This window comes from Coregonus clupeaformis, chromosome 7 (assembly GCF_020615455.1).
Source record: "Coregonus clupeaformis isolate EN_2021a chromosome 7, ASM2061545v1, whole genome shotgun sequence".
Taxonomy (NCBI): domain Eukaryota; kingdom Metazoa; phylum Chordata; class Actinopteri; order Salmoniformes; family Salmonidae; genus Coregonus; species Coregonus clupeaformis.
Genome location: NC_059198.1, coordinates 8787948 through 8815795, shown reverse-complemented (window position 1 = coordinate 8815795; position 27848 = coordinate 8787948). Strand labels below are relative to the sequence as shown.

Genomic DNA, 27848 nt, shown 5'->3' with positions numbered 1-27848 from the left:
TTGGGGCAACATTTGGCCTTGAAATATAATCACCCACTCATTAGGCAATTTTCCATTGACCCCGGTTTATTCGACAAAAGCAATGTCATGTGTGTAATGGAAACGGCAGATATAGGAGACATTTTCTAAAGATCGACAACAGTTTTATCCATTCGACGGGTGGATTTTTCATTTTTTTAAACATTATTTATTGCGACAAATGACGATGGATACTGTGTTTTTTGAATAAATGATGATTGCCGAATCATTTTCAAGGTACGCGGTGCACGTGATGTCACTGTGTAACTATAAAACTCCACTCCACATTTAATTATATGTCTACTGCTTACAATATAAAACATTTTAACTACACTGAACAAAAATATAAATGCAACATGTAAAGTGTTGGTCCCATGTTTCATGATCTGAAATAAAAGATCCCAGAAATGTTCCATATGCACAAAAACTTATTTAGCTCATATTTTGTGCACAGATTTGTTTACATCCCTGTTAGTGAGCATTTCTCATTTGCCAAGATAATCCATCCACCTGACAGGTGTGGCATATCAAGAAGCTGATTAAACAGCATGATCATTACACAGGTGGACCTTGTGCTTGGGACAATAAAAGGCCAATCAAAAATTTGCAGTTTTGTCACAACACAATGCCACAGATGTCTCAAGTTTTGAGGGAGTGTGCAAGTGGCATGCTGACTGCAGGAATGTCCACCAGAGCTGTTGGCAGAAAATGGAATGTTAATTTCTCTACCATAAGCCGCCTCCAAAGTTTTTTTAGACCAGCCCAGGACCTCCACATCAGGCTTCTTCCCCTGCGGGATCGCCTGAGACCAGCCACCCGAACAGCTGATGAAACTGTGGGTTTGTACAACCGAATAATTTCTGCACAAACTGTCAGAAACTGTCTTAGGGAAGCTCATCTGCGTGCTCGTCGTCCTCACCAGGGTCTTGACCTGCCTGCAGTTCGGCGTCGTAACCGAGTTCAGTGGGCAAATGCTCACCTTCGAGTGCTATTCACGGATGAATCCCGGTTTCAACTGTACCGGGCAGATTGCAGACAGCGTGTATGGTGTCGTGTGGGCGAGTGGTTTGCTGACGTCAATGTTGTAAACAGAATGCCCCATGGTGGCAGTGGGGTTATGATATGGCCAGGCATAAGCTACACAACTGCATTTTATTGATGGCAATTTGAATGCAAAGAGATACCGGGATGAGATCCTGAGGCCCATTGTCGTGCCAATTTATCCACCGCCATCACCTCAAGTTTCAGCATGATAATGCACGGCCCCATGTCGCAAGGATCTGTACACAATTCCTGGAAGTGTGAAAATGTCTCAGTTCTTCCATGGCCTGCATACTCCCCAGACATGTCACCCATTGAGCATGTTTGGGATGCTCTGGATCGACGTGTACGACAGCGTGTTCCACTTCCCGCCAAAAACCAGCAACTTCACACAGCCATTGAAGAGGAGTGGGACAACATTCCACAGGCCAAAATCAACAGCCTGATCAACTCTATGTGTATGAGATGTGTCGCACTGCATGAGGTAAATGGTGGTCACACCAGATACTGACTGGTTTTCTGAACCACGCCCCTACTTTCTTTTTAAAGGTATCTGTGACCAGCAGATGCATATCTGTATTCCCAGTCATGTGAAATCCATAGATTAGGGCATTGTCACAGAATCAGCCGAGGCTGCCCCTCCTCCTTGCTCGGGAGTACTAGCTGCCACCGATCTATGTTTCGGTGTTTGTCTAGTTTGTCCTGATTGTTTTCACCTGTTTCCCATTATGTTACATTGTATTCCCTTTATAACGCCCTGTCTCTCATTAGTTATTGTGTGTGATTGTTTTCCGTGAGGTCGGCAGTGTCCGGGTGTATGCGTATTTTGTTCCTCTCTGATTGGAGGTTTTGTTTGTATTTTGATTACTGTGAAAGTAAAGTTTGTCTGCTAGTAGCTCAGTGTCCTGCGCTTGACTTCGCTCACTGCATACACGTCGCCCTGACAGGCATAATGAATTAATTTCAATTGACTGATTTCCTTATATGAACTGCAACTCAGTTGTGTTTATATTTTTGTTCAGTGTACAAAAATAATGTTTATTTGCAACACATGGATTGTCCTGACTTTCAGGAATGCCTGAATTGCTTAGCCTTGCTTTTCTGGTTGGCTGGCAAGTTTCACCATCCAATTATTTCAGATCTACAGGAGTGCAAGTTTCACCATGGCACGGACCATGGCAATACGTTGGCACATGAGAATTATTAGAATATGGCAAATACAGTGCATTCGGAAAGTATTCAGACCCCTTTACTTTTCCCACATTTTGTTACGTTACAGTCTTATTCTAAAATGGATTGAAAATAATAATAATCCTCATCAATCTACACACAATACCCCATAATGACAAAGCGAAAACAGGTTTTTAGAACAAACAGAAATACCTTATTTACATAAGTATTCAGACTTTGCTATGAGACTCGAAAATGAGCTCAGGTGCATCCTGTTTCCATTGGTCATCCTTGAGATGTTTCCACATGTCACGACTTCCTCCGAAGCTGCCTCCTCTCCTTGTTCGGGCAGGCTTCGGCGTTCGTTGTCACCGGCCTTCTAGCCACTGCCGCTCCTCATCTCATCATTCCATTTGTTTTGTCTTGTTTATTACACACACCTGGTTCATATCCCCTCATTAGTATGTGTATAAGTGTTCCCTCTGCCCCCTTGTCCTTGTGGGTGATTGTTTAATGTGAGGAGAGAGTAGCTCGGTTGAGCTCCGTGTGTTTTGTATTGCCGGGGTATATTTTCCCTGTGTGCCTGTTTTGTTCCAGTGCGCCTGTTTTGCGCACTGGACTGTTTGACGCTATCCTGCGTAACTCTGTATTCCGGAATAAACTTTGTATTCTGTGATTTACCCTCCTGCGCCTGACTCCTTCAAATCACCCACCACACTACAACTTGATTGGAGTCCACCTGTGGTAAATTCAATTGATTGGACATATTTTGTAAAGGCACACACCTGTCTATATAAGGTCCCACAGTTGACAGTGCATGTCAGAGCAAAAAACAAGCCATGAGGTCGATGAAATTGTCCATAGAGCTCCGAGACAGGATTGTGTCGAGGCACAGATCTGTGGAAGGGTACCAAAACATTTCTGCAGCATTGAAGGTCCCCAAGAACACAGTGGCCTCCATCATTCTTAAATGGAAGAAGTTTGGAACCACCAAGACTCTTCCTAGAGCTGGCCGCCCAGCCAAACTGAGCAATCGGGGGAGAAGGGACATGGTCAGGGAGGTGACCAAAAACCCGATGGTCACTCTGACAGAGCTCCAGAGTTCCTCTGTGGAGATGGGAGAACCTTCCAGAAGGACAACCATCTCTGCAGCACTCCACCAATCAGGCCTTTATGGTAGAGTGGCCAGAAGGAAGCAACTCCTCAGTAAAAGGCACATCTCAAATATAAAATATATTTTGATTTGTTTAACACTTCTTTGCTTACTACATGATTCCATATGTGTTATTTCATAGTTTTGATATCTTCACTATTATTCTACAATGTAAAAAATAGTAAAAATAAATAAAAACCCTTGAATGAGTAGGTGTGTCCAAACTTTTGACTGGTAGTGTATATATACAGGTAACTGCCAAAATAAAGGAAACACCAAAGGAAACATTAAGTGTCTTAATAGGGCGATGGGCCACCACAAGCCAGAACAGCTCTGCAGCACTCCACCAATCAGGCCTTTATGGTAGAGTGGCCAGAAGGAAGCAACTCCTCAGTAAAAGGCACATGACTGCCCGCTTGGGGTTTGCCAAAAGGCACCTAAAGGACTCTCAGACCATGAGAAACAAGATTCTCTGGTCTGATGAAACCAAGATTGAACTCTTTGGCCTGAATGCCAAGTGTCACATCTGGAGAAAACCTGGCACCATCCCTACGGTGAAGCATGGTGATGGCAGCATCATGCTGTGGGGATGTTTTTCAGCGGCAGGGACTGGGAGACTAGTCAGGATCGAGAGAAAGATGAACGGCGCAAAGTACAGAGAGGGACTTGATAAAAACCTGCTCCAGAGCGCTCAGGATCTCAGACTGGGGCGAAGGTTCACCTTCCAACAGGACAACGACCCTAAGCACACAGCCAAGACTACGCAGGAGTGGCTTCGGGACAAGTCTCAATGACCTTGAGTGGCCAAGCCAGATCCCGGACTTGAACCCGATCGAACATCTTTGGAGAGATCTGAATATAGCTGTGCAGCGACACTCCCCATTCAACCTGACAGAGCTTGAGAGGATCTGCAGAGAAGAATGGGAGAAACTCCCCAAATACAGGTGTGCCAAGCTTGTAGCGTCATACCCAAGAAGACTTGATGCTGTAATCGCTGCCAAAGGTGCTTTAACAAAGTACTGAGTAAAGGGTCTGAATACTTCTGTAAATGTGATATTTCCGTTATTTTTTTAAAATAAATGTGCAAAAATGTCTAAAAACCTGTTTTTGCTTTGTTATTATGGGGTATTGTGTGTAGATTGATGAGGGGAAGAAACAATTTTAGAATAAGGCTGTAATGTAACAAAATGTGGAAAAAGTGGAAAAAGTGAAGGGGTCTGAATATGTTCCGAATTCACTGTATTAGTCAATTATTGCATTATATTCATGCGGGCTACCTGAAGCATGAAACAGATAGGTGGGAGGGCATACAGGCTGTTGCCAATTTATTAATGTGAAATTTGCCTAAATGGGTAATGGAAACACTTCAACCGCTACATTTGTATTTTAGGTGTGACATCATTACGTCACACCAAAAATTTTATCGACACAAGATAGTTAAATGGAAACGCACCCTAGCAGGTAATTGTCGCATCTATTTTCTATGCAAACTTTCAAATTGTCAAAAAAATCCCCCCCGCACGCACATACACACACACACACATCCTCACCTTAGGGTAGGCCCGGACAGCACAGCTGATGGCAGTACTGTAGCCTGCAACGACACACCTGTCCACTAGAGGAGCTGTAAACTTGGGGGAGCCTCTCATGTCCTTCTCTTTGAAGGCTGGTTTGTTGTACTCCAGATCTGAGGGAGGGGGGTGGATATGGATGGGGACTGTGATGGCTGTGTTTAGCAGGCCATATAATAATAATAATAATAATAATAATAATAATAATAAATGCCATTTAGCAGGTGCTTTTATCCAAAGGGACTTACAGTCATCCATGCATACATTTTAAGTTTGGGGGGTCCCAGGAATCGAACTCACTATCCTGGCATTACAAGCGACATGCTTTAGCTTTACCAACTGAGCTACAGAGGACCACATGGTATATCATGTTATCTATTATAACTACATACTACATTTGGTATAGTATGGTGTAGTGTAGTGTGGTGTAGTACAGTGGTTCTCAAACTGGGGGTCTCAAAACCCCGGGGGGTCGCGAGAAGGTTTTGGGGGGTCACGAGTTTGAAACTGAATGTGAAAAATATTTTTTTCACACATATTTTAAATCGGCTACATACCATTTGTAATTTTATATTTCAAAATGGTTACTAACATAGGCCTACAGTATTGCACCAAATTGTTGTCTCAAAAACATCTTATCTATGCTTCAGAACCAAAAAGTTGCGCGTCTTTCCTGTTGACCAATGACCAGTCATCAGCATTGACACACAAAGGTGGGTTTATATCCAGATTAGTGACCAGAAAGCACTTGTTAAAATTTTACAAGTTTAAATCATCCACATAAAATAAAGTTTAGCAATCTGCTACGAACACATATTTGCCAGAACAATAGGCTACCTGGCGATTTAATTGATAATTTTCATACTTTAGAGGCCTAGTTTGGATGGCTAGTACTGGGTATATTTCTAAAGATAGCTGTAACATTGCACTGCCTTCAATACTTATGCGATGAAGATGTAACATATTCTGGTGAATTTATTACGATATTCTTGAGGAAGAAAAAGACTACAGACAGACCATGGTTAGGGCTGTTTCGGTGACCGTATTACGGCCACACTGGCGGTCACGTGTCATGACCGCAGTCAAATTCCACAAGACCGTTTAGTCATGGTAACTAGGCTTCTCCAAGCTCTGCTGCTGATGGTCATTCGTAGCCTACCAAACTTGCTAACTGCCTGGTACTCAGCACTCTATTGTCCATCTAACCACGCTGACATCAATGCAAATGTGATCAAAAATAAAATCAAAGCACTTCATGAGAGCCCATGAGCTCATGTTGTGCAACATTTCTATTGGCTAAGCAACTGCGTGAGGAAACAGCATTTTGACGGCCTCTATTAAATAGAGGAGGAACCCATCAGTTTTCTACTTTCCTAATATTAAGCACATTTCTTCTACAGTATAACCTACCTGGCTGGCATGAAAATGAACCACGGGTGAAGCGTCCTCCATTCGCTATTTAAGAGCATAGATGACATGTATTTTTTCCCCCTACCCCTGTTTCGAGAGGTGCATGATAATGGTCCATTCTAAATCGAAACAAATTTCACACATATATTATTTAGTATATGTAAAGACAAGATTAAATCAAGAATAGTCTGATGGGTGACAATATTACCCTATCACTTGTGAATTATATATTATCACTTGTGAATGATGCCCAGGTTGTGTGCAGTAAGGCTAGAAACGCATGCAACATTTTAAAATCATAGTCGCACACCTCATGTAGCCTAGCCCATAGGTTTATATGTTTTGATAAGGTTTGTATCACACTAAAGTGGCCAAATAACTTCTTAAAATTAAGCACATTAATCCGCTTTACAACCAGTGTAGAGTCTAACTGGCATACATAGGGGGCGCGTGAGTTTCAAGTTTGGAGAAGATAATTTTCACCATAAAAATGCACCTTTATAATAAAGCATTACATGCATAATCTCATTTGCGGTTACTTTTGAGAATGGTGTTTTCCCGCTAATTGATTGCATTTTGGAACATTCGCGCTTATAGCCTACTGTCATGTGCACATTGCTGCGCTTATAATGTGAAGAAATCGCCTAATAGTTTATCAACATTTTAAACTAAACGTTCTGATCTGTTGCATCAGCCTCATTGCTTTTAAAAAGTTTTCTGATGCTAGTGGTTGTATTAATTTGGGATCTATGGCATCCCACAACTGTCCCAGACTAAGTTTGGAATATTTCTTTCTCACTCAGAAGGCCAATTTGACCAATAGAATAGGTGAACTTTTGTACTATGGGGGATAGTAGATTGTAGATTGACATACTATAGGCTTGTGCTTACCCTAACCATGGTTTCCATCCGATCCTGCAACCTCCGATACATACAGGTAGGCCATATGATCCTGCTTGCTCTGGACTCCAGAGAAGTGACATGATATCCCTAGTTGACATTGGCTGCTATTAGCTATGAATGACCTTCATCTCAAAATGCTGGTGTAAAACACAGTTTATTTCTATATCTTGCGTTTTGAAAGTGCATCACTGTTTATGGCTGTAATGACAGGCTACATTTGCGCGTGTTTGCGTGAGCATGCACAGGGGCTATAGTATGGTGTAGTATTGTAGTGTATTACCTGTTTTTCCTATGATGGCAGTGTTCTTGCTGAAGGCCACCTCATCGCTCAGGCCACAGATGTTCTCACTGAACACACGGAAGGAGTACTCGTTCCCCATGACTAGGTCAGACACTGTGCAGCTGGGCCGGCGGTTGTGCTCATACACCGTGAACCAACCCTGACCAGAGAGAGAAGGAGAGGCAGAGGTAGAGGGAGGGAGAGAGAAAGAGGAAGATGTTTACAGAGAAGTAGAGAGGTTGAAAAAGAAGGAGAGGCAGATGTTTGAGAACAGAGGATGAGGGAAGTGAGGGCAGAGAAGGAGAGGTGAGGTGGATACACAGTATAGAAAGAGAGAGCTATAGAGAGAGATGAGGAAAGACAGAAGAGGGAGTTGGAGACCTGGGTCTTCTTGTCAGCCTTCTGGATGGTGTAGCCGGTAATATCAGTGTTGCCTGTGTCTTTGGGGGGCTTCCACTCCAGAGCAGCGTTGAAGCCCCACACATCTGTTACCATCACATTTATAGGAGGACCTGGCTTGTCTGTGGGGGGGGAGAGAGAGAGAGAGAGAGAGAGAGAGAGAGAGAGAGAGAGAGAGAGAGGAAAGGAGGATAAAGTAGGAAGGAGGAAGTACATATGTGTGTCAGAGAGAGAGAGAGATCTCTTTTAACAGACAACAAAAATGGAGCATGTGGAGTGTGTCTCATGTACGTCAGTACTCCAGGATGTTTGTCATTAATCCTGGTCTCTGCCGTGCTGCTGCTGCTGTGACTAAACGTGTGTGGGGGCTGATCTGAAGAGGCTGGCCCTCTCATTAGCTCACCTCCCAGCAGGGGAAAGGAGACCAAGGCCCCTAATCCCACCCTAATCCCAGTCTACACACCAATAATCCCAATGGAACCCCACCGCATAATCTCCCCACCCAGCCACACAGCACCCTGACCCTCACACGGATGCTAAGAGGAGCAGGAACGAGAGAAAGAGGGGAGGGAGGGAGCAAAGCGAAGGTACGGTGGCAGTCAGGGCAGGAGGGAAAAATTAAGAAGAGGAGAGGAAGAGAGGAATCAGCCTCTTTGATGATTCCCACCCTACTTTGGAGTCTTAGATCCCCTCCGAGGATTAAATGAGGAATTATCATCATTTTAAACTCTTGGGTGTCATCCTAGATTTAAGTAATTGCATCATAGTGGCTCCATATTTGACTGTAATAAGTAGTAAAACATACTAGGTATAGTCACTGAAGGGTGAGCGGGGACATACAGTTATATATAGCCTGCATCCCAAATGGAACCCTATTCACTATATAGTGCACTACTTTTGACCAGAGCCCCAATGATGTTGGTGCCTGTGACTGACCTACGACCTGGATGTGCATGTCAGCCTTGTCCTGCATGTTGTCTATCTGGACAGACAGGGTGTACGTCCCAGAGTGGTCCCTTTCTGCCGAGCGGATGAACAGGATGGTGTCAAAGTCACTGGTGCGGATGCCCACCGACTTATTCTCCAGGGGCTCACCGTCTTTCAACCAGTTGACCACGGGGCGAGGCTTCCCCTGGGGGGAAAAAAGAGGGGGGGGGGGGGTTGATATGAAAATGAGATTGACTGAATTAAAGAGTGAGACGCTGCTACAGGAGAAGTGGAGGAGGAACACCCAAAAGTGAGAACGGTGTTGACTGGCAAGAATATCTCATTTTCTGACTGTTTAGTTTTGGCACAACAGGACAATGTTTGCTCTTCTTTTCACACACTGAGACCCAGCTAACATGAAGTCAGCCCTGTCTCTAGCCCGGGGAAGGTTACTACTGTGTGGTGCTGGCTGTTCTCAGACCTGGAAGGGGATGACCAAGTTGATCTTCTCGCCCACTTTCCTGATGAACTTGGTTCTTAGCTGGCGAGGCAGGCGGATCTTTGGATACTCTGAGACATGGAGGGAGACAGAGAGGAATGTCAACATAGAAGTCATGGAAGTGGGTGTGTTTACTGTGTGTGTCAGAGGTCTATGGAGAAGTGTGTGTGTGCGTGCGTCCATGCAAGCGTGTGAGTCTGACCCATGATCTCTCTGATGGTGACAGACTGTTTCAAGGTGCAGGGGGGGCTGCGTCCAGCGATATTCATAGCCACCACTCTGAACAAGAGCTTCTCTCCTGTTGGCAGCCCCTTCACACGGTACGTGTTCTTGTCCACTGGCTCCTTATTGGCCACCACCCAGTTATCCTCTAAGGAATGGACCAATAGCAGAAGAGCATTCATTATCATCCACTTAGAAATGAGATGGTTTATCTATAGAGTTTTATAGGAATTCTATAGAGGAATTCTATGGGAGAGATTAGTGAATTAGAAGGAATAATATTATTATTCAGCAACCCCAAAATCCTCCTTCACCTCCTTCTTTGCACCACTCGATTATGTACCCGTCAACGCCCCCTGCTCCAACCCTCTCTGGTGGACGCCACTTCAGGGCACAGGTGCTGTCTGTCACATCCTCCACCGTCAGACGAGTGGGCTCACTGGTAGGGGCTGAGAGACAGAGACAGAGAGAGAATAGATAAAAGGAGAGGAAGAAAGAGGTAAACTGTATAAGTAGAGTATCTGGAGATTGAAAGGCGCCTCTCCACTGCTATAGTAATAAGTGTCTACCCACCGATGGGCATGAAGGGCTTGGAGTTGCCGCTGGGCTGGGAGATGCCGATCCCATTGACAGCAAACACCCTCATCTCATAAAAAACACCCTCAATCATCTTCTTAGCCTCGTACGTGGTTGACTCAAACACCTCAAAGTTCAGCTTGGTCCACCTGGAGGAACCCTGCTTCTTCCTCTCCATCAGGTAGCCTGTGAGTGATGTCATCACAGAGCAACATTACATCATTACAGACTGACATCATCAGAGTGACATCATCACAGAGCGAGATTACATAATCATAGAGCGACATCATCACAGAGCGATATCATTAGATTTGACCAATGTAATGAGAGAGAGATTAACAGATAGCATGAGAAAAGAGAGATTGATAGCTTAATAGATAGATGTAAAAATAGGAAAGATGCACCTTTGACGGGCGAACCCCCATCAAATTTGGGGGGATCCCATGTAATGGTGGCTGTGTCCTCGCCAACTCCCATACACCTGACGTTCTCTGGAGGGTTAGGCACATCTGGAGGGGACAGGAGAAACAGTCAGGACAGGACATAGGGGTGGCTATGTTCTCACCAGCTCAGAATGGGTTCTAACTTAATATCAATTAATGTCACATCTATTATTGAATCACTCTTACTGAATTGTTTTTAAATATATGTTTACCTCTATTGCATAAGAGGGGGAGAACAAAAAATATATAGAGAAAAATGAGAGAGCAGGGAGATGTGGGGGAAAGAGGAGAGCAGGAAAGGCAAGGGGACAGAAGTGAAGAGGGGAGAGTAGAAGACTGGAAAGAGAGAGGAGAGAGAGAGTACTTCCTAACCTCCTGCCAAATGTATGACCATATTAGAGACACATATTTCCCTCAGATTACAGCGATCCACAAAGAATTTGAAAACAAACCCAATTTTGATAAACTCCCTTATCTACTGGGTGAAAAACCACAGTGTGCCATCACAGCTGCAAGATTAGTGACCTGTTGCCACAAGAAAAGGGCAACCAGTGAAGTACAAACACCATTGTAAATACAACCCATATTTATGTTTATTTATTTTCCCATTTGTACTTTAACTATTTGCACATTGTTACAACACTGTATATATACATAATATGACATTTTAAATGTATTTATTCTTTTGAAACTTCTGAGTGTAATGTTTACTGTTAATATTTATTGTTTATTTCACTTTTGTTTACTATCTACTTCACTTGCTTTGGCAATGTTAACACATGTTTCCCATGCCAATAAAGCCCTTAAATTGAATTGAATTGAGTACCACTGACCAACGATCTTGACGGTGAGCTCAGCCCTGTCCTCTCCGGCTGGGTTGGTCACTATGATGGAGTACCGGCCCTCGTCTGGCCTCTCCGCCCCCTCAATGACAAAGCTGCTCAGAGTGGTCCTGGTCTCCACCCTCACTCTGCCCTCCGCCTCCGATATCACCTAGAGACAGGAACAGGGAGGGCACTTAGACTACTGGACTGACACTGTCTGGTGATTCAGCTACTGGGTGTAACCTGGACACACTATTTCATCTTTCTCTCAGAGTCTTGCATGGCCTAATCGGTTGGTTAATGTGAGTGACACCCTGCCTTTGATGCCCCCCTTCCTTAGAGAGGCATGCTGGGGCAGGGGTTTGATGTGTGTGTGTGAGGAGGATGTAACAGAAAGATCCTCACAGTGTCTCCTTTCATCCAACACACGGTGGGGACAGGCTCTCCTGTGATCTCCACATCAAGGCGGAGCTTGTTGCCAGCCACCACAACAATAGTGTTCTTGCTGCCCGTGCTACTGGTGTCCAGGTGGATTTTGGGAGGGTCTGTGAGGGGCGGAGGAATGTCAGTGAGGGACGGGTGGTCCTGGGTGATTATCACAGTATTAAATACAGTGTAATAAATAGGTAATGCCAACGGATGATAGGAGACAATAGCCACACCTACCTTGGCGTGGAACATAGTCAATCTTGATTTCTGAGGGAAACAGGGAAAACACATGAATCAGTATCATTTAAATGTAGGCTCTGCTTCATTGTACTCAGTAAAACTTAGGAGAGTCTCTCTCTCTCTCACCAATGAAGTTGAGTTTAGCGGAGAGGGAGAGTGCGTATCCTTCAGGGACAAAGGTGTAGTTTCCTTCGTCCTGTGGCTTCACGTCATCAATCGTCAGCTTGTGGATCCTGGAGAACAAACGGCAACCCAACATTACCAAGGAGACAACAGACACTCGCAGTGACCCACAATTATGCAAAGCACAGTTACCCTTGCAACATGTTCCATAATGCAAAATCAAGTCATAAAACGCATGGGAAAGCTCTCTCCCTGCATGGCCAGTGTTGCCATAGTAAAAACACCTGCCATAGGTGGGTCTAGCTAGTGAGAATATGTACTGTACTGACAAGGTCCCATGGAGAAGGAGAATTTGAGGATGTTCAAGCCTGTCTGAAGTTATTGAAACTCAATGACCCCCCAAAGCCCCAGCAATGTGACGCCATACCTTCCGATGTGTGACATCTTGATGCGGTTGCTGGGTTTGACCTCCACACCGTCCTTGAACCACTTGCCCACCACCTTCTCATCAGACACCTCACACTTGAACACTGCCTGTTCACACGCCTTCACCGACAGGTCAGCTATACTCTGCAGAACCTCCAGCTCCTTGGCTGAGCACCAGGGGCAGAGATGAAGGGAAGGAGAGGGAAAGAGACAGAAAAGAAAGCAGAAAGAGACAGCATTTCGGACTCTTCCGAAAATGAAGTTAATAAAAATTTTACTTTTTTAGTATACTGTATGATATCTGGAAGTGGTACCTTCCACTTCCAGTTCTCCTTTGGATTCTCCCCCGTTAGTGTAAACATAGTACATTCCGATGTCCTCTATGGTTGCTTCACTGATGACCAGAGTGTGTTTCTTCCCATCCTTCTTTATCCTGTACTTCCCATCCTTGGTCAGCTCAACTCCATCTTTCATCCTGAGAACGGGTGAGACACACACAGACAGTGTTTAACAGTTATGAGAGACACATACACACACAAATGCTACAGCTGTAACAGAGATTGATAGATAGATTGATTGATTAGTTACTTAGTCATTTGACTAAAAAGGGTATTAGTATGAGTCCCTCACCATTTGACGTTGGCTCCTTCCTCTGACACCTCACACTCAAACTCCACCTTCTCTCCCACCACTACGTGCACGTCGTCCAGCAGCTTGGTGATGGTGATCGGGGGCTCTGTGGAGACACAGACGTCAACACAACTCATACAAACACCAGGGGGCAGTTATACACACACACACACACACACACACACACACAAACACACACAACCACACTTACAGGAAAACTCAACACCAAAGTAAGCAGAAGAATAAGGCAGAAGAAGTGGAAGAATGATGAAGCTGAACATTTCATGGCACAGCACTGTATACTGTGCTAACACAAAGACACGCACACGTAACATGTACCAGTCCGCTCCAGGATTCGATACCATGTTTCACAACAACACAATGTACTCTATAGTCTCCGTTAATACTGCTATAGAAACAGAAAACTGAGCTGTTGTGTTACGGGGGAGACACTACCTCAGGTCTCCGGGAAGGTGACATCATCATCATTGTGTCAATGTGTGATGCTAAGCTAGCATCCGTTAGCTGCCATCCTCTACATCCACCTCCCTCTGACCTCCTCCTTTTCCGCAGCAACCTCAGCAGATGATAGACATCAACTCTGGGATCTGAGTCACGGCACCACTGTACCGTCCTCCGCGGGATTCCATACAGTACCATGCTCACAACAACAACACAACAACGTACTCAGAAGTTTCCGCCAAAACCGCTATACCACAAAAGCCCTGGATGCTTTTTGGTGCGGGGGGGCGACAGTACTTCAGGTCTCCGGAAGGTGACTGAACTGTGCGATCGATGCTAAGCTAGCTTCCACTAGCTGACATCCGCTACACACACGTACACCTTCTCTCACGTTAAGATACATCAACATGTACGGCATTGATATAGACACTGACAGAAGCAACAGGGACGTCTAAATAACCACAACAACATACAGTACACTGTGGTGGTCGCACTGGAATGGTGTCTGTGTGGTGAAAGCTTACCCGTTGCTGTAGGGTCTGATAATGCAAAAACAGGATGAAATAAGTGGGCACAGAGAGAGAGCAAAGCACATGATGATTGAGAGCAAATGCATCTTTGCCCCTCTACCCAAAATCAACGAGACACACAGAACACGCATAAGACACGCTACAAACTGGACAACAAATATAGGACGACAACGTTGTACAGACATACTGTTCATAGACATTAATACACACATACAAACATTTACTGCATACACAGTAAATGTTGACAGAACTAAGCAGGGAACAACTCCCTCCCCTCATGTCAAGATGCTGAGTGTTTACCTTTGACAAAGACTTCCGTGAAGCTCTTCTCCTCTCCCACCACACACTCATAGGCTGCATCATCAGACAGGTTGCACTTGTTGATGGTGAGTGTCCGTTTGTTGCCCACGCACTCAAACACATACCTGACATGACAGACAGACAGGGCAGAGAGAGACACTGGCAGAAAACAGAGAGGACATACAGAGACACTAGTGATCGAGTGTCGCTCGCTCAACCCATCGACAAATGAATGACTCACGCTCATATAGTCAAATATACTGACAATCACGCATGTTCACACACACACACACACACACACACACACACACACACACACACACACAAAGCAGCCTGTCTCACTTGGCGGAGGGTTTGATCTCCACTCCGTTCTTCAGCCATTTGACCTGAGCGTTGGGGTCATGGAGCTCAACATGCATCTGGGTCCTCTTGCCCTTGTCCACGGAGTAACACTGCTCTAGCTTCTTCAGGAAGGCTGAGTGACGGGAAAGAACCACTGTTATGTCTCCAGCCTTTACACACCAGACACAACAACCAGAATAACACCAGCAACACAATACACCAGACTACTTCCCTTTTAGAGCCCCTCGGGCATTCACTATAGTACTGCATTCCCTTTCCCAAACACTCTCAAGTATAAATGCCCACGGCTTGCCTACTTCCTCCTTCAGTATCTCTCTCTCCCCCCTCCCTCTTTCTCTCCCCTCACCGTCACTCTTCTTGGGTTCCACCTTCTTCATCTTCTTCAGTCTCTTGAGCAGGCCCCTGAGGTCTGTGATGCCGTAGTCAAAGGCGATCTTCTCATAGTCACATGGCTTAGCATCCTTCAGGATCTCCCACACATCCACTTCCTCTTTGGGCTCGTCCCTCGCCTTTTTTTCCCTGAAAGAGAGGGGGAGAGGAGATTGATTGTGTGAGAGTGTGAGAGTATGTGTGATTGCTCATAATGGAGTTAACTCCACTCCTACCTTTTTTTGAGAAGGGCACTGAAGTCCAGGTCACCTGCATCCTCTCCTGCATCTCCCCTGGGGACAAGAAAGGGTACGAGTGAGAGAATTAGGTTTCCTACAGTGTTAGGTCAGGTCAGGTTAGAGGAGTCGCTCATTTCAAAAATAATATACAGTATACTGTACATACAAATATACAGTGAGGGAAAAAAGTATTTGATCCCCTGCTGATTTTGTACGTTTGCCCACTGACAAAGACATGATCAGTCTATAATTTTAATGGTAGGTTTATTTGAACAGTGAGATACAGAATAACAACAAAAAAATCCAGAAAAACGCATGTCAAAAATGTTATAAATTGATTTGCATTTTAATGAGGGAAATAAGTATTTGACCCCTCTGCAAAACATGACAAAACCCTTGTTGGCAATCACAGAGGTCAGACGTTTCTTGTAGTTGGCCACCAGGTTTGCACACATCTCAGGAGGGATTTTGTCCCACTCCTCTTTGCAGATCTTCTCCAAGTCATTAAGGTTTCGAGGCTGAAGTTTGGCAACTCGAACCTTCAGCTCCCTCCACAGATTTTCTATGGGATTAAGGTCTGGAGACTGGCTAGGCCACTCCAGGACCTTAATGGGCTTCTTCTTGAGCCACTCCTTTGTTGCCTTGGCCGTGAGTTTTGGGTCATTGTCATGCTGGAATACCCATCCACGACCCATTTTCAATGCCCTGGCTGAGGGAAGGAGGTTCTCACTCAAGATTTGATGGTACATGGCCCCGTCCATCGTCCCTTTGATGCGGTGAAGTTGTCCTGTCCCCTTAGCAGAAAAACACCCCCAAAGCATAATGTTTCCACCTCCATGTTTGACGGTGGGGATGGTGTTCTTGGGGTCATAGGCAGTATTCCTCCTCCTCCAAACACGGCGAGTTGAGTTGATGCCAAAGAGCTCGATTTTGGTCTCATCTGACCACAACACTTCCTCCCAGTTCTCCTCTGAATCATTCAGATGTTCATTGGCAAACTTCAGACGGGCTTGTATATGTGCTTTCTTGAGCAGGGGGAACTTGTGGGCACTGCAGGATTTCAGTCCTTCACGGCGTAGTGTGTTACCAATTGTTTTCTTGGTCACTATGGTCCCAGCTGCCTTGAGATCATTGACAAGATCCTCCCGTGTAGTTCTGGGCTGATTCCTCACCGTTCTCATGATCATTGCAACTCCACGAGGTGAGATCTTGCATGGAGCCCCAGGCCAAGGGAGATTGACAGTTCTTTTGTGTTTCTTCCATTTGCGAATAATCGCACCAACTGTTGTCACCTTCTCACCAAGCTGCTTGGCGATGGTCTTGTAGCCCATTCCAGCCTTGTGTAGGTCTACAATCTTGTCCCTGACATCCTTGGAGAGCTCTTTGGTCTTGGCCATGGTGGAGAGTTTGGAATCTAATTGATTGATTGCTTCTGTGGACAGGTGTATTTTATACAGGTAACAAACTGTGATTAGGAGAACTCCCTTTAAGAGTGTGCTCCTAATCTCAGCTCGTTACCTGTATAAAAGACACCTGGGAGCCAGAAATCTTTCTGATTGAGAGGGGGTCAAATACTTATTTCCCTCATTAAAATGCAAATCAATTTATAACATTTTTGACATGCGTTTTTCTGGATTTTTTTGTTGTTATTCTGTCTCTCAATGTTCAAATAAACCTACCATTAAAATTATAGACTGATCATTTCTTTGTCAGTGGGCAAATGTACAAAATCAGCAGGGGATCAAATACTTTTTTCCCTCACTGTACATGTTGTATATTAAGGTTTTACTTATGATCAATCAACAATGAATATCTGTGCTATTTCAATGCTATAGTGGTGAATCATTGTTGGTTTACAAAAAATATGGAAGAGGACAGGGAAGAGAAAGAATGTTACTGGACATACAGTAGATGGTACTACACTACACTGTGCAAAGACGAATGAACACACACACACACACACACACACATTCACTTTCTCTGACGTAAAGACACATCAATGATATAGTATTGATATAAAAGTCATAAAAACAGGGACGGAATTCCCATATACACACAAATATACAGACAGTACACTGTGATCGCACAGTATCGCACAGTGTCTGTAGCCATGGCTTACCCTTTTTTGGCGCCTTTTATGCCTCTGATAACACAAAACAGGATGGTAATGAGTGAGCATATAGAGCATAGTGGGATGAATAAGTGCATACTGACACTTTGCCCGCCTAAATTCAATGGGACATACAAACCAGCATACTAGTGTACACACACACACACACACTCACACATTTGAACACACAGTAACAAATAGAGGTCAATACTGAATGTAACCCAAACACCGATACACTGTACATGTACAAGGCTGTACATTGACACATATATACACAGTAGATACTGTGTAAATGTACACATAACACACACACACACACACACAGGTGGAACACACAGGTACTGCTGATACACACCCACACAGCACTTTTCTTACACTCACATAAAGATCCACACATATGACACCTCATGATTGCATCTCTAATGTATGTAATCCATGGGAAAATACACTAGTTCCACTTGAGGCCTTTTCAAAAGGGCCACACTTAGACAGACATACAGTACCAGAAATAGCCTCACATGACAAAGAACACATGAGGGGAAGCAAGGGCTATTTCAGATCTGAACACACACAGTGGACAGATGAAGAATTCCAAAGGTGGGAATATGGAAGCACACGAAGAGAATCCCAAAGAATGGATTCTGAACACACACAATGGATTCAGGTTCTGGAAGAAGCTTAGGACAAGGCTGCCTTATAACAGAGAGGCAGCAAGGCCAGATGCGGAATCGCTGAGGAGGAGGATGGGGGTACACACGGATGAATCGCAATGACTGGATTCTCCATACTTACTGACAGTGGGAGTTGGAACGCAAAGACCGCCACATACTGTGGCAAGGTCAACACTAACCCATCCAACAACCTTTGTGGTGTGGAAGGTTATTTGGCGTCTTGGGTTTTCAAACTTTAATTCACGCTTGTATCTCATCTCTTTTTTCATATCTTTTCATTTTTTATTTTATTTTTTACAGAAATTCACAAAATAAACACAAAAACACAATATGAAATGGTCCTTTGAACGTTGTGTTTCCTTTCTTACCCTTGCTTTTTGTCTTATTAGGAGAGGAAATCATATTTGAAACAGTGACTAGAGCGAACTGACTGGCGGCAGCACCATGCCAACAAACAGAGGGATTTTCTACAGCTTTACAGCGAGAGACAGAGCTGCTGCACACATACTGAAACACAAGTCTTTGGAGACAGGGAAGAGAAGACACCCGAATACAGAGATACAGACATACAGGGATATACATACTGAACAGACACAGAAATAGAAACACATGGTCACATAATGTACAACTGACACACAAACAAACATACAAGTTAGTCACAGAGACACACCAGTAAGTCACAGAGACACACCAGTAAGTCACAGAGACACACCAGTAAGTCACAGAGACACAACAATAAGTCACAGAGACACACCAGTAAGTCACAGAGACACACCAGTAAGTCACAGAGACACACCAGTAAGTCACAGAGACACACCAGTAAGTCACAGAGACACACCAGTAAGTCACAGAGACACACCAGTAAGTGACAGAGACACACCAGTAAGTGACAGATACACAACAGTAAGTCACAGAGCCACACCAGTAAGTCACAGAGACACACCAGTAAGTGACAGAGCCACAACAGTAAGTCACAGAGACACACCAGTAAGTGACATATACACAAATAGACATGAATGTACAGATAAAGACAAAAAGAAAAGGCAGATGTATAGTACAATGACAGACATATAGTGAAGCCAAAACTCACAGACACCATAGACACCTACAAACACAGATATGGGAGCCAGAAAGACAGTCAGGCGAAGATATACTCACAGAGAGGGACAGATGCCCAGAGGCAAAGATAGAGAGAATAACCAACATATGTGAGGTGGGAGAGAATGACAGATGATATGTTGAATGGAACCTCCCTGACAGTGACACTCACGATCGCTTGAAGGCATCCAGGATGTTGGCGGGCTGCTCCTCTTGTACGGCTGAAACATGACAGAGGGAGGGAACGGTGATAGGAGCACTGGACTAACTGACAGACAGTTGAAAAATCTGGATGAATAATGGACTGAGTACTGACACTGAATAACATCTACCTGCCACATTTACATTTTAGTCATTTAGCAGACGCTCTCATCCAGAGCAACTTACAGGAGCAATTAGGGTTAAGTGCCTTGCTCAAGGGCACATCGACAGATTTTTCACCTAGTCGGCTCGGGGATTAGAACCAGTGACCTTTCGGTTACTGGCACAACGCTCTTAACCACTAAGCTACCTGCCGCCCACATCATTATACATACTGTATCAAATATTGAATGACTTACTGACACACTCACTGACCACAGGTTAAGTGACAGATACACGACTAAATGGCTGACAATGATGGCCTGGGAGGGACCCACCTTCCACTGTGACTTCAAATGTACAGCTGTCACACTTGTCTTTGGAGGTGACCTCACAGCGGTAGCCACCTGCATCTCCTTCCACTACTTTTATGATGCTCATCTCATATGTGTAGACCTAGTTGAGATGGTGAGAGAGGAAGACATACACCCTTACAATATATACACACGCACACACGGTACACACGGTACACACGGTACACACACACGGTACACACGGTACACACACACACACACACACAAAAGAGTAACACAGATGTACAGTAGACTTTCACTTGTGCAGATTTGAGAGAATGTGAAAACAGTGATACACACACACACACACCTTGGAGTTCCTGTCATAGGCCTCTTTAAACTGCACGTGCTTGCCGGCCTTGCTACCCAGGTCCAGCCACTTCCCTTTCAGCCATTTCATGTTGGGCTTCCTCAGCAGGTCAGATGAGTCCACTTTAGCCACAAAGGTGACGTTCTTCCCTGCCACCCACAATTTACATCAACAATCAGCAATTCTAACCTCTAGATACTGGTGTTGTTAGGATTCTTATGTATGATCCGTATGTGAGTGTCAATCCAAACTTCAGAGTGCTACAGTATGTCTCAGAGAGGGGGAAGAGGGCCGGGGTCTCACCTTTGATTACTGTAGTGCTCTCTGGCCTCTCTACAAATAGTCCGGTCAGCTCGGACTGCCCCCCTGGGACAGTCTCTAAAAATAGGGAGAGGTCATAGAGGTCAGGGGTTAGAATAATGTCATGGATGACTGCTCGTCAGACATCATAGACACAACAACATCAGTAAACAGACAAATAGAGACAGTAGAACAAACATTAGACCAAAGCGTCTAACCTTTGTTTATAAATCCCTCTATCTTGTTGTTCTTTCATCCATTAATGTATTTATATTTTGTCTACTAGGCAGCAAGATCAAAAGGTCAGAGGTAAAGCTTGCCTTTGTTCACCCTGTGACTTATTGAGACTTCTTGTATCCACATTTAGCAACAGCTTTTCCCAAAGACAGAGAAAAGTGCTGCAGCAAATGTTTCCACTCCCTGAAATGTCTCCGCTATTATAATGGATGATCATGAGAAATCATGTCACATGACATCAGTCTTATATTTAACTGAGGGTCAGTATCCAAGTGTCTAGTCAAAACCAGAAGAGGGCCTCTAACAGCAGTAAGGTAAGCCCTCCAGGGAATGAACAAGGAACTAAAAACACATCTGAAGACATGTTTATCCATCCCTTTCCACTAGTCATCTCCCACTTTGACAAAAGTAAATATAGCTCTTTAATGTTGTGATATTATCAAAGTATGACTGCTTGCTCCTGTTCCTTTACGTGCTCCCTCCTTTAAAAAAAAGGATTGCATTGTTTTGTGTCAGCAGATAGACAAATACAAGCTTAAGTATTTGTTTGTCTTACCATCATCAGGCAATTCTGTATCAGGAAGAAAGAGAGAGAAACACAGCGAGGGAACACATTAGCTACAGTATCTTTACTGTAATCTGAAAGATGAGCGTCTACTGAACAGTTATGAAAACCTGACCTGCAGGTGCTCTCTCTCACACACACAAAACATCTCTCTCTTCTCTCTCTAACTTGGATGAACACTTTTCAAAATTGAGGTAAAAACTAAACGGTTAATGAGTTATTTCCTCAGTCGTCAAATTCAAACTTCAAACCAGTTGGTGACACTGTACTCATCATTACTATTCTTGAGAATTTAGGGGAATTATTAACGATGCAAACGGAAAACAATTTATTTGTTCTCTCACCTTCTGAATCTGACAAGAGCTCTACGGAAAAAGAGAGTTTATAAGCATAGAGAAGTAAGTAAAAAGCCATATCGATTGACCAATCGAGTAGAGTGAGTAGGACCCCGGGTGAGCATCCATCGGGTGAAAAGGTTGTCGAGAGAATGGAACAAGGGTCAGGAGTCAAGTGAGGTCATGCACCTCCATAAACTCAGAGAGTCACACCGCCTATGACCCTCTCTCTGCTTTTATGGGCTCAGTTAATTTTATTGGAATCAAGTGACCCCTGTGCACAGATCCAGGCTCAGTTCTGTAGTGTGATTTAAATCGTTTCAGTTAGAATGTGAGTAAGTCAAGCGGATCCTGGAACAGCACCCAAGGGACACTTTGCCTTCAGCTCTTTACACTATTTCGCTCTCACATTGGAAACTCACTGCGGTTTGAAACTGTGAGAGGTTGGGAGTGCAGCGATATACAACACCTTAAAATGGAACAACAGAACCGGAAACCATCAAAACCATCCAAATTCTTCAGTCAGATTATTATGGGGGATAATGCGTATTATGGGAAATATTACTGTAGGTAAATATCACTTAATTCATTATTACTCTAACACTTCAGGAACAGATAATACCTTGATATTTCATACCAACATCTTTTGCAATACAGTACTTATAGTGATGAATGATAAGGGATATGGTATTGTGCAGGAACAGTATTTGAACTAACCCAACAAAAAACAGCAAAACTTGTCATCAACTTATCCTTCTATTAAACCATTACCTTAGTAAGTGCACAAATACACACATGTCACGATATATACCCAGAGTAAATATATACAGTATATATCATTTTGTCATTTGTAATTTAGATTATGTTTTCACTCTGCATCAATTTCAAGTCAAGATCATTTGATGTTTAATACAATTCCTTCACTTGGATGCTTTGGCGAAACCATGATACTGTATCATGTAATGTCTAATCTCAACAGATCAGGGGTGAATTTCCCAAAAACATACATATCATATTTAGCACTAAAGATAATCTTAAATCCATTCATGAGCAATAGAAAAATGATGATCTTTATGCCATTTTGGCATTTTGCCAATATTATCTTTATGTTTTTGGGAAACTCACCCCTGATCTCTAGTAATTAGTATCAGTCGGCGCTGATATCTCAACAGCTATCTGTCAGACTGATTCTCTGGGTTTAACTTACCAACAGATGATTCCTAAAGATCTCTACATAAATGATACAGTATCCATAAACCCATAAAATAGGCCTGCAGGATCTCTTCCATTACTGACTGCCCTATACAATGGTCTGTACTGCTACAGTCAGACTATGAAGGCCTTCGCCAGAGCAATCCCAGGATTCAGTAGTCTCCGTTTGTCAGTCCACCGTGACGGACACTCAGGTCTCCGACACACCAACATACCGTGCCGTGACTGAGACTGACAGACATGCACGTTAACCAGGTGATTGACAAGAAGCAGGGAAGCACACAAACACAGAGGGGTAGTTGTGTATTGTTTCCTTTCCTTACCATCTCCGCCCTCACTTCCCTCTGAATGAAAAGAAACAATTGGTACATAGACATTAGTACTGCGGACAGCGAAGGGTTAAACAACAACCAAATATACTGTCTCTGTGTACTGAGTCTGTGACTGGAGTAAAAAGTTGCACCGCACGATGTGCAGAGATGTGGATATGTGAATATATGAAATACTAGATCATAAAAACAAGACATACAAAAATACATAGGCTTACCCATGATGACACTGGCATACATGCTCGTTCATACAAATACACACACACACACACACACACACACACACACACACACACTGATACATTTGTGCATTCATACAGTCACTTCACTACAATCCTTTTTGTTACAGTACCCTTTATTGTCTCAGGGGGCTTCGCCTCTGATAAAAGAACTTAGAAGCCAACTTTTCTTTTTTTTGGGGGGGGGAATAAATTCCACAAATTAACTTTTAACAAGGCACACCTGTGAATTGAAATGCATTCCAGGTGACTACCTCACGAAGCTGGTTGAGAGAATGCCAAGAGTGTGCAAAGCTGTCATCAAGGCAAAGGGAGGCTACTTTGAAGAATCTAAAATATATTTTGATTTGTTTAACACGTATTTGGTTACTACATGATTCCATATGTGTTATTTCATAGTTTGATGTCTTCACTATTATTCTACAATGTAGAACATTTTAAAAATAAAGAAAAACCCTTGAATGAGTAGGTGTGTCCAAACTTTTGACTGGTACTCTATATGCAGAAGCACACACCGAAATACCCACACCCACACCCACATGACACTTCCGCAAATATGTATACAGGATACACACAAACAAGTGAAGGCTAATATAAAGTGCATTCGGAAAGTATTCAGACCCCTTCACTTTGTTACGTTACCGCCTTATTCTAAAATGGATTAAATCGTTTTTTGCCCTCATCAATATACACACAATACCCCATAATGACAAAGCAAAAATGTATTAAAAATAAAACACTGAAATATCACATTTACATAAGTATTCAGATCCGTTACTCAGTACTTTGTTGAAGCACCTTTGGCAGCGATTACAGCCTGGAGTCTTCTTGCGTATTACATTTACATTTACGTCATTTAGCAGACGCTCTTATCCAGAGCGACTTACAAATAATATAGCCAGTAGTACAACCACTTTACAATGTTTTGTTTTTTGTTTTTTTGGGGGGGGATCCTCTCAAGCTCTGTCAGGTTGGATGGGGAGCGTCGCTGCACAGCTATTTTCAGGTCTCTCCAGAGATATTCGATCAGGTTCAAGTCCGGGCTCTGGCTGGGCCACTCAAGGACATTCAGAGACTTGTCCCAAAGCCACTCCTGCGTTGTCTTGGCTCTGGAGCAGGTTTTCATCAAGGATCTCTCTGTACTTTGCTCCATTCATCTTTCCCTCGATCCTGACTAGTCTCCCAGTCCCTGCCACTGAAAAACATCCCCACAGCCTGATGCTGCCACCACCATGCTTCACCGTAGGGATGGTATAGGCCAGGTGATGAGCGGTGCCTGGTTTCCTCCAGACATGACGCTTGTCATTCAGGCCAGAGTTCAATCTTGGTTTCATCAGACCAGAGAATCTTGTTTCTCATGGTCTGATAGTCCTTTAGGTGCATTTTGGCAAACTCCAAATGGGCTGTCATGTGCCTTTTCCTAAGGAGTGGCTTCTGTTTGGTCACTCTACCATAAAGGCCTGATTGGTGTAATGCTGCAGAGATGGTTGTCCTTCTGGAAGGCTCTCCCATCTCCACAGAGGAACTCTGGAGCTCTCTCAGAGTAACCATCGGGTTCTTCTCCCACGATTGCTCAGTTTGGCTGGGCGGCCAGCTCTAGGAAGAGTCTTGGTGGTTCCAAACTTCTTCCATTTAAGAATGACGGAGGCCACTGTGTTCTTGGGGACCTTCAATGCTGCAGAAATTTTTTGGTACCCTTCTCCAGATCTGTGCTTCGACACAATCCTGTCTTGGAGCTCTACGGACAATTCCTTCGACTTCATGGCTTGGTTTTTGCTCTGACATGCACTGCCAACTGTGGGACCTTATATAGACAAGTGTGTGCCTTTCCAAATCATGTCCAATCAATTGAATTTACCACAGGTGTACTCCAATCAAGTTGTAGAAACATCTCAAGGATGATCAATGGAAACAGGATGCACCTGAGCTCAATTTCGAGTCTCATACAAAGGGTCTGAATACTTATGTAAATACGTTTTTTTTATTTTTATACATTTGCAAAAATTTCTAAAAACCTGTTTTTGCTTTGTCATTATGGGGTATTGTGTGCAGATTGATGAGGACATTTTTTTTATTTAATCCATTTTAGAATAAGGCTGTAACGTAACAAAATGTCTAAAAAGTCAAGGGGTCTGAATACTTTCCGAATGCACTGTATACCATACGTATGTACGCATATCAAGCATGCAATTAGCTACGTTAAATGGTGATCCTCCTGCGTACTTGCATCGAGTTTCTAATTGCGGGGCTGCACATGTCTACGTATTTTAGCTACACAACTATGCAGGATCGCCATTTTGCCTAGCTTATTGTAGTTGTTGCGTTGCATACTGCGTGGGATGTAAATTAAGGCTTAACACATTCAGACTGAAAAGCTCTTACCCCCTGTTGCGGCTGGGCCTGTGTTAATGTTGCAGGCTGGGCCTGTGTTAATGTTGCAGGCTGGGCCTGTGTTAATGTTGCAGGCTGGGCCTCTGTTAATACATTATTTTAGCAGATTGAACTAACACAGTGGTTATGCTAGCATGTTGCACTTTGCAGGTACACAGACAAACACACACGCACGAAAGCACGCACTCTCCCACACACATTATGCACAAGTGACATGTTAGGCCAGAAAACCTCTTAGCTTCAGTAGCAGGCTGGGCCTCTGTTAATAAAAGATAATGAGGATTTAGGGGATACATTTAACTAACACGAGTTGTTAAGCATGATGCACCTTGTACACATTTATAGAGACAAATACACCACGCACGCACACGCACACGCACACGCACACACACACACACACACACACACACACACACACACACACACTCTCTGTTCAAGTGGGCCCCGTGTAGCTCAGTTGGTAGAGCATGGCACTTGCAACGCCAGAGTTGTGGGTTCGATTCCTACGGGGGGGCCAGTATGAAAATGTATGCACTCACTAACTGTAAGTCGCTCTGGATAAGAGCGTCTGCTAAATGACTAAAATGTAAAAATGTAAGTGACACGCTAGGTCAGAAAAGCTCTTACCATCTATAACAGGCTGTTAATGATAAGATTTTAGGCAGGGTGTGAAATAACTTAGTAATGCTAGCATGATGCACCAGACACCCATACATCAACATACAATCACACAGGTACACTTCCACATAATAGTAGACACACACGTAACACATTCACTAACATGACTAGTAATGCTAGCATGATGCACATTGCACACCCACTCTGTACAAGTAACACATCCAGCCAGAAAAGCTTACCCTCTGGAGCAGGCTGGGCCTCTGTTAATGAAAATTATAAGATTTTTATGTTAGCATGATGTAACTTGTACACACAAACAGGGCCGGCTCCAGGCATAAGAGACAAAAGCAGTCACTTAGGGCCTCAGGCCGCTAGGGGGCCCCCAAACCCCCTCCCCCAAATAAAACTCAGTCGGGGTCTCAATTTACTGTTGAATAATAGAATACAACGTGCAAGTTCAAAATTGTTCTCTTGTTATGTCAGTCACTCAATATGCCATATCAGCTAACAACTTTTAGATTGGTAAATTAGTCTAGCCAGCTATCTAAACTTGTAGTAATCATGGCCGAATACCGACCGGTCACGCAGGGCATGTGCCTAGAGGCCCTGAACTCCAGGGGGCCCCCATTGATTTTGTTAGTCAACCAAATCTCGCTCAGGGCCCCCAACAGGCTAGAGCCGGTCCTGCACACAAACAAACACACACACACACACACACACATTTTTACAAGTGACACATTAGGCCAGAAAAGCTCTTACCATCTGTAACACCATCTGTTAATGAAAATGATAAGATATTAAGCAGGGCATTAATTGAGCATGAGTAGAATTAGAATTTAGAATGAGAAACTGTTTTGTCCATTTGTAAAGCTAGCATGATGCACATTATACACACATATCCACACATACATAAACACATACAGTCACACAGGTACACTTCCACATAATAGTATGCGCACACATACAAGTAACACATTCAGCTAGAGAAGCACTTACCCTCTGCAGCAGGCTGGTTTTAGGGGATGAACTGAATAAGTAGTATTGCACCTTGTCAGCATTCACACAGACAAACACACACAAACACACGTACACACACTCACACCCATGCACGCAGGCACGCACACACACACACACACACACACATTCCGTACAAGTGACATGTTAGGCCAGAAAAGCTCTTACCCTCTATAGCAGACCGGGCTTCTGCCAAGAAAATTAAGGGCTTTTAGAAGA

General features: G+C 43.8%; 1 protein-coding gene across 32 annotated transcripts in view; it reads right to left on the bottom strand.

Moving 5' to 3' along the window:
- The window catches only part of LOC121568964 (myosin-binding protein C, fast-type), a 52441-nt gene that overhangs the window by 1574 nt on the left and 23019 nt on the right, over window positions 1-27848 (bottom strand). For 4 of the 32 annotated variants that reach the window (XM_041879472.1, XM_041879482.1, XM_041879469.2 and 1 more), the window contains 31 exons: window positions 27798-27818; window positions 27375-27389; window positions 26855-26875; window positions 23362-23382; window positions 21836-21856; window positions 21483-21497; window positions 20693-20767; window positions 20390-20538; window positions 20065-20182; window positions 19599-19647; window positions 17667-17690; window positions 15545-15601; window positions 15286-15458; window positions 14919-15051; window positions 14577-14701; window positions 13285-13390; window positions 12969-13129; window positions 12656-12821; window positions 12232-12338; window positions 12103-12132; window positions 11842-11981; window positions 11446-11605; window positions 10574-10678; window positions 10167-10355; window positions 9908-10042; window positions 9574-9741; window positions 9354-9442; window positions 8882-9077; window positions 7928-8067; window positions 7547-7706; window positions 4933-5069 (listed from right to left, as the gene is read on the bottom strand). In XM_041879472.1, the coding sequence (XP_041735406.1) occupies window positions 4933-5069; window positions 7547-7706; window positions 7928-8067; window positions 8882-9077; window positions 9354-9442; window positions 9574-9741; window positions 9908-10042; window positions 10167-10355; window positions 10574-10678; window positions 11446-11605; window positions 11842-11981; window positions 12103-12132; window positions 12232-12338; window positions 12656-12821; window positions 12969-13129; window positions 13285-13390; window positions 14577-14701; window positions 14919-15051; window positions 15286-15458; window positions 15545-15601; window positions 17667-17690; window positions 19599-19647; window positions 20065-20182; window positions 20390-20538; window positions 20693-20767; window positions 21483-21497; window positions 21836-21856; window positions 23362-23382; window positions 26855-26875; window positions 27375-27389; window positions 27798-27818 (3206 nt within the window). The remainder of the gene's footprint in view (window positions 1-4932; window positions 5070-7546; window positions 7707-7927; window positions 8068-8881; window positions 9078-9353; window positions 9443-9573; window positions 9742-9907; window positions 10043-10166; window positions 10356-10573; window positions 10679-11445; window positions 11606-11841; window positions 11982-12102; window positions 12133-12231; window positions 12339-12655; window positions 12822-12968; window positions 13130-13284; window positions 13391-14576; window positions 14702-14918; window positions 15052-15285; window positions 15459-15544; window positions 15602-17666; window positions 17691-19598; window positions 19648-20064; window positions 20183-20389; window positions 20539-20692; window positions 20768-21482; window positions 21498-21835; window positions 21857-23361; window positions 23383-26854; window positions 26876-27374; window positions 27390-27797; window positions 27819-27848) is intronic. The other 28 variants (XM_041879481.1, XM_041879491.1, XM_041879473.2 and 25 more) reach the window with 16 other exon arrangements.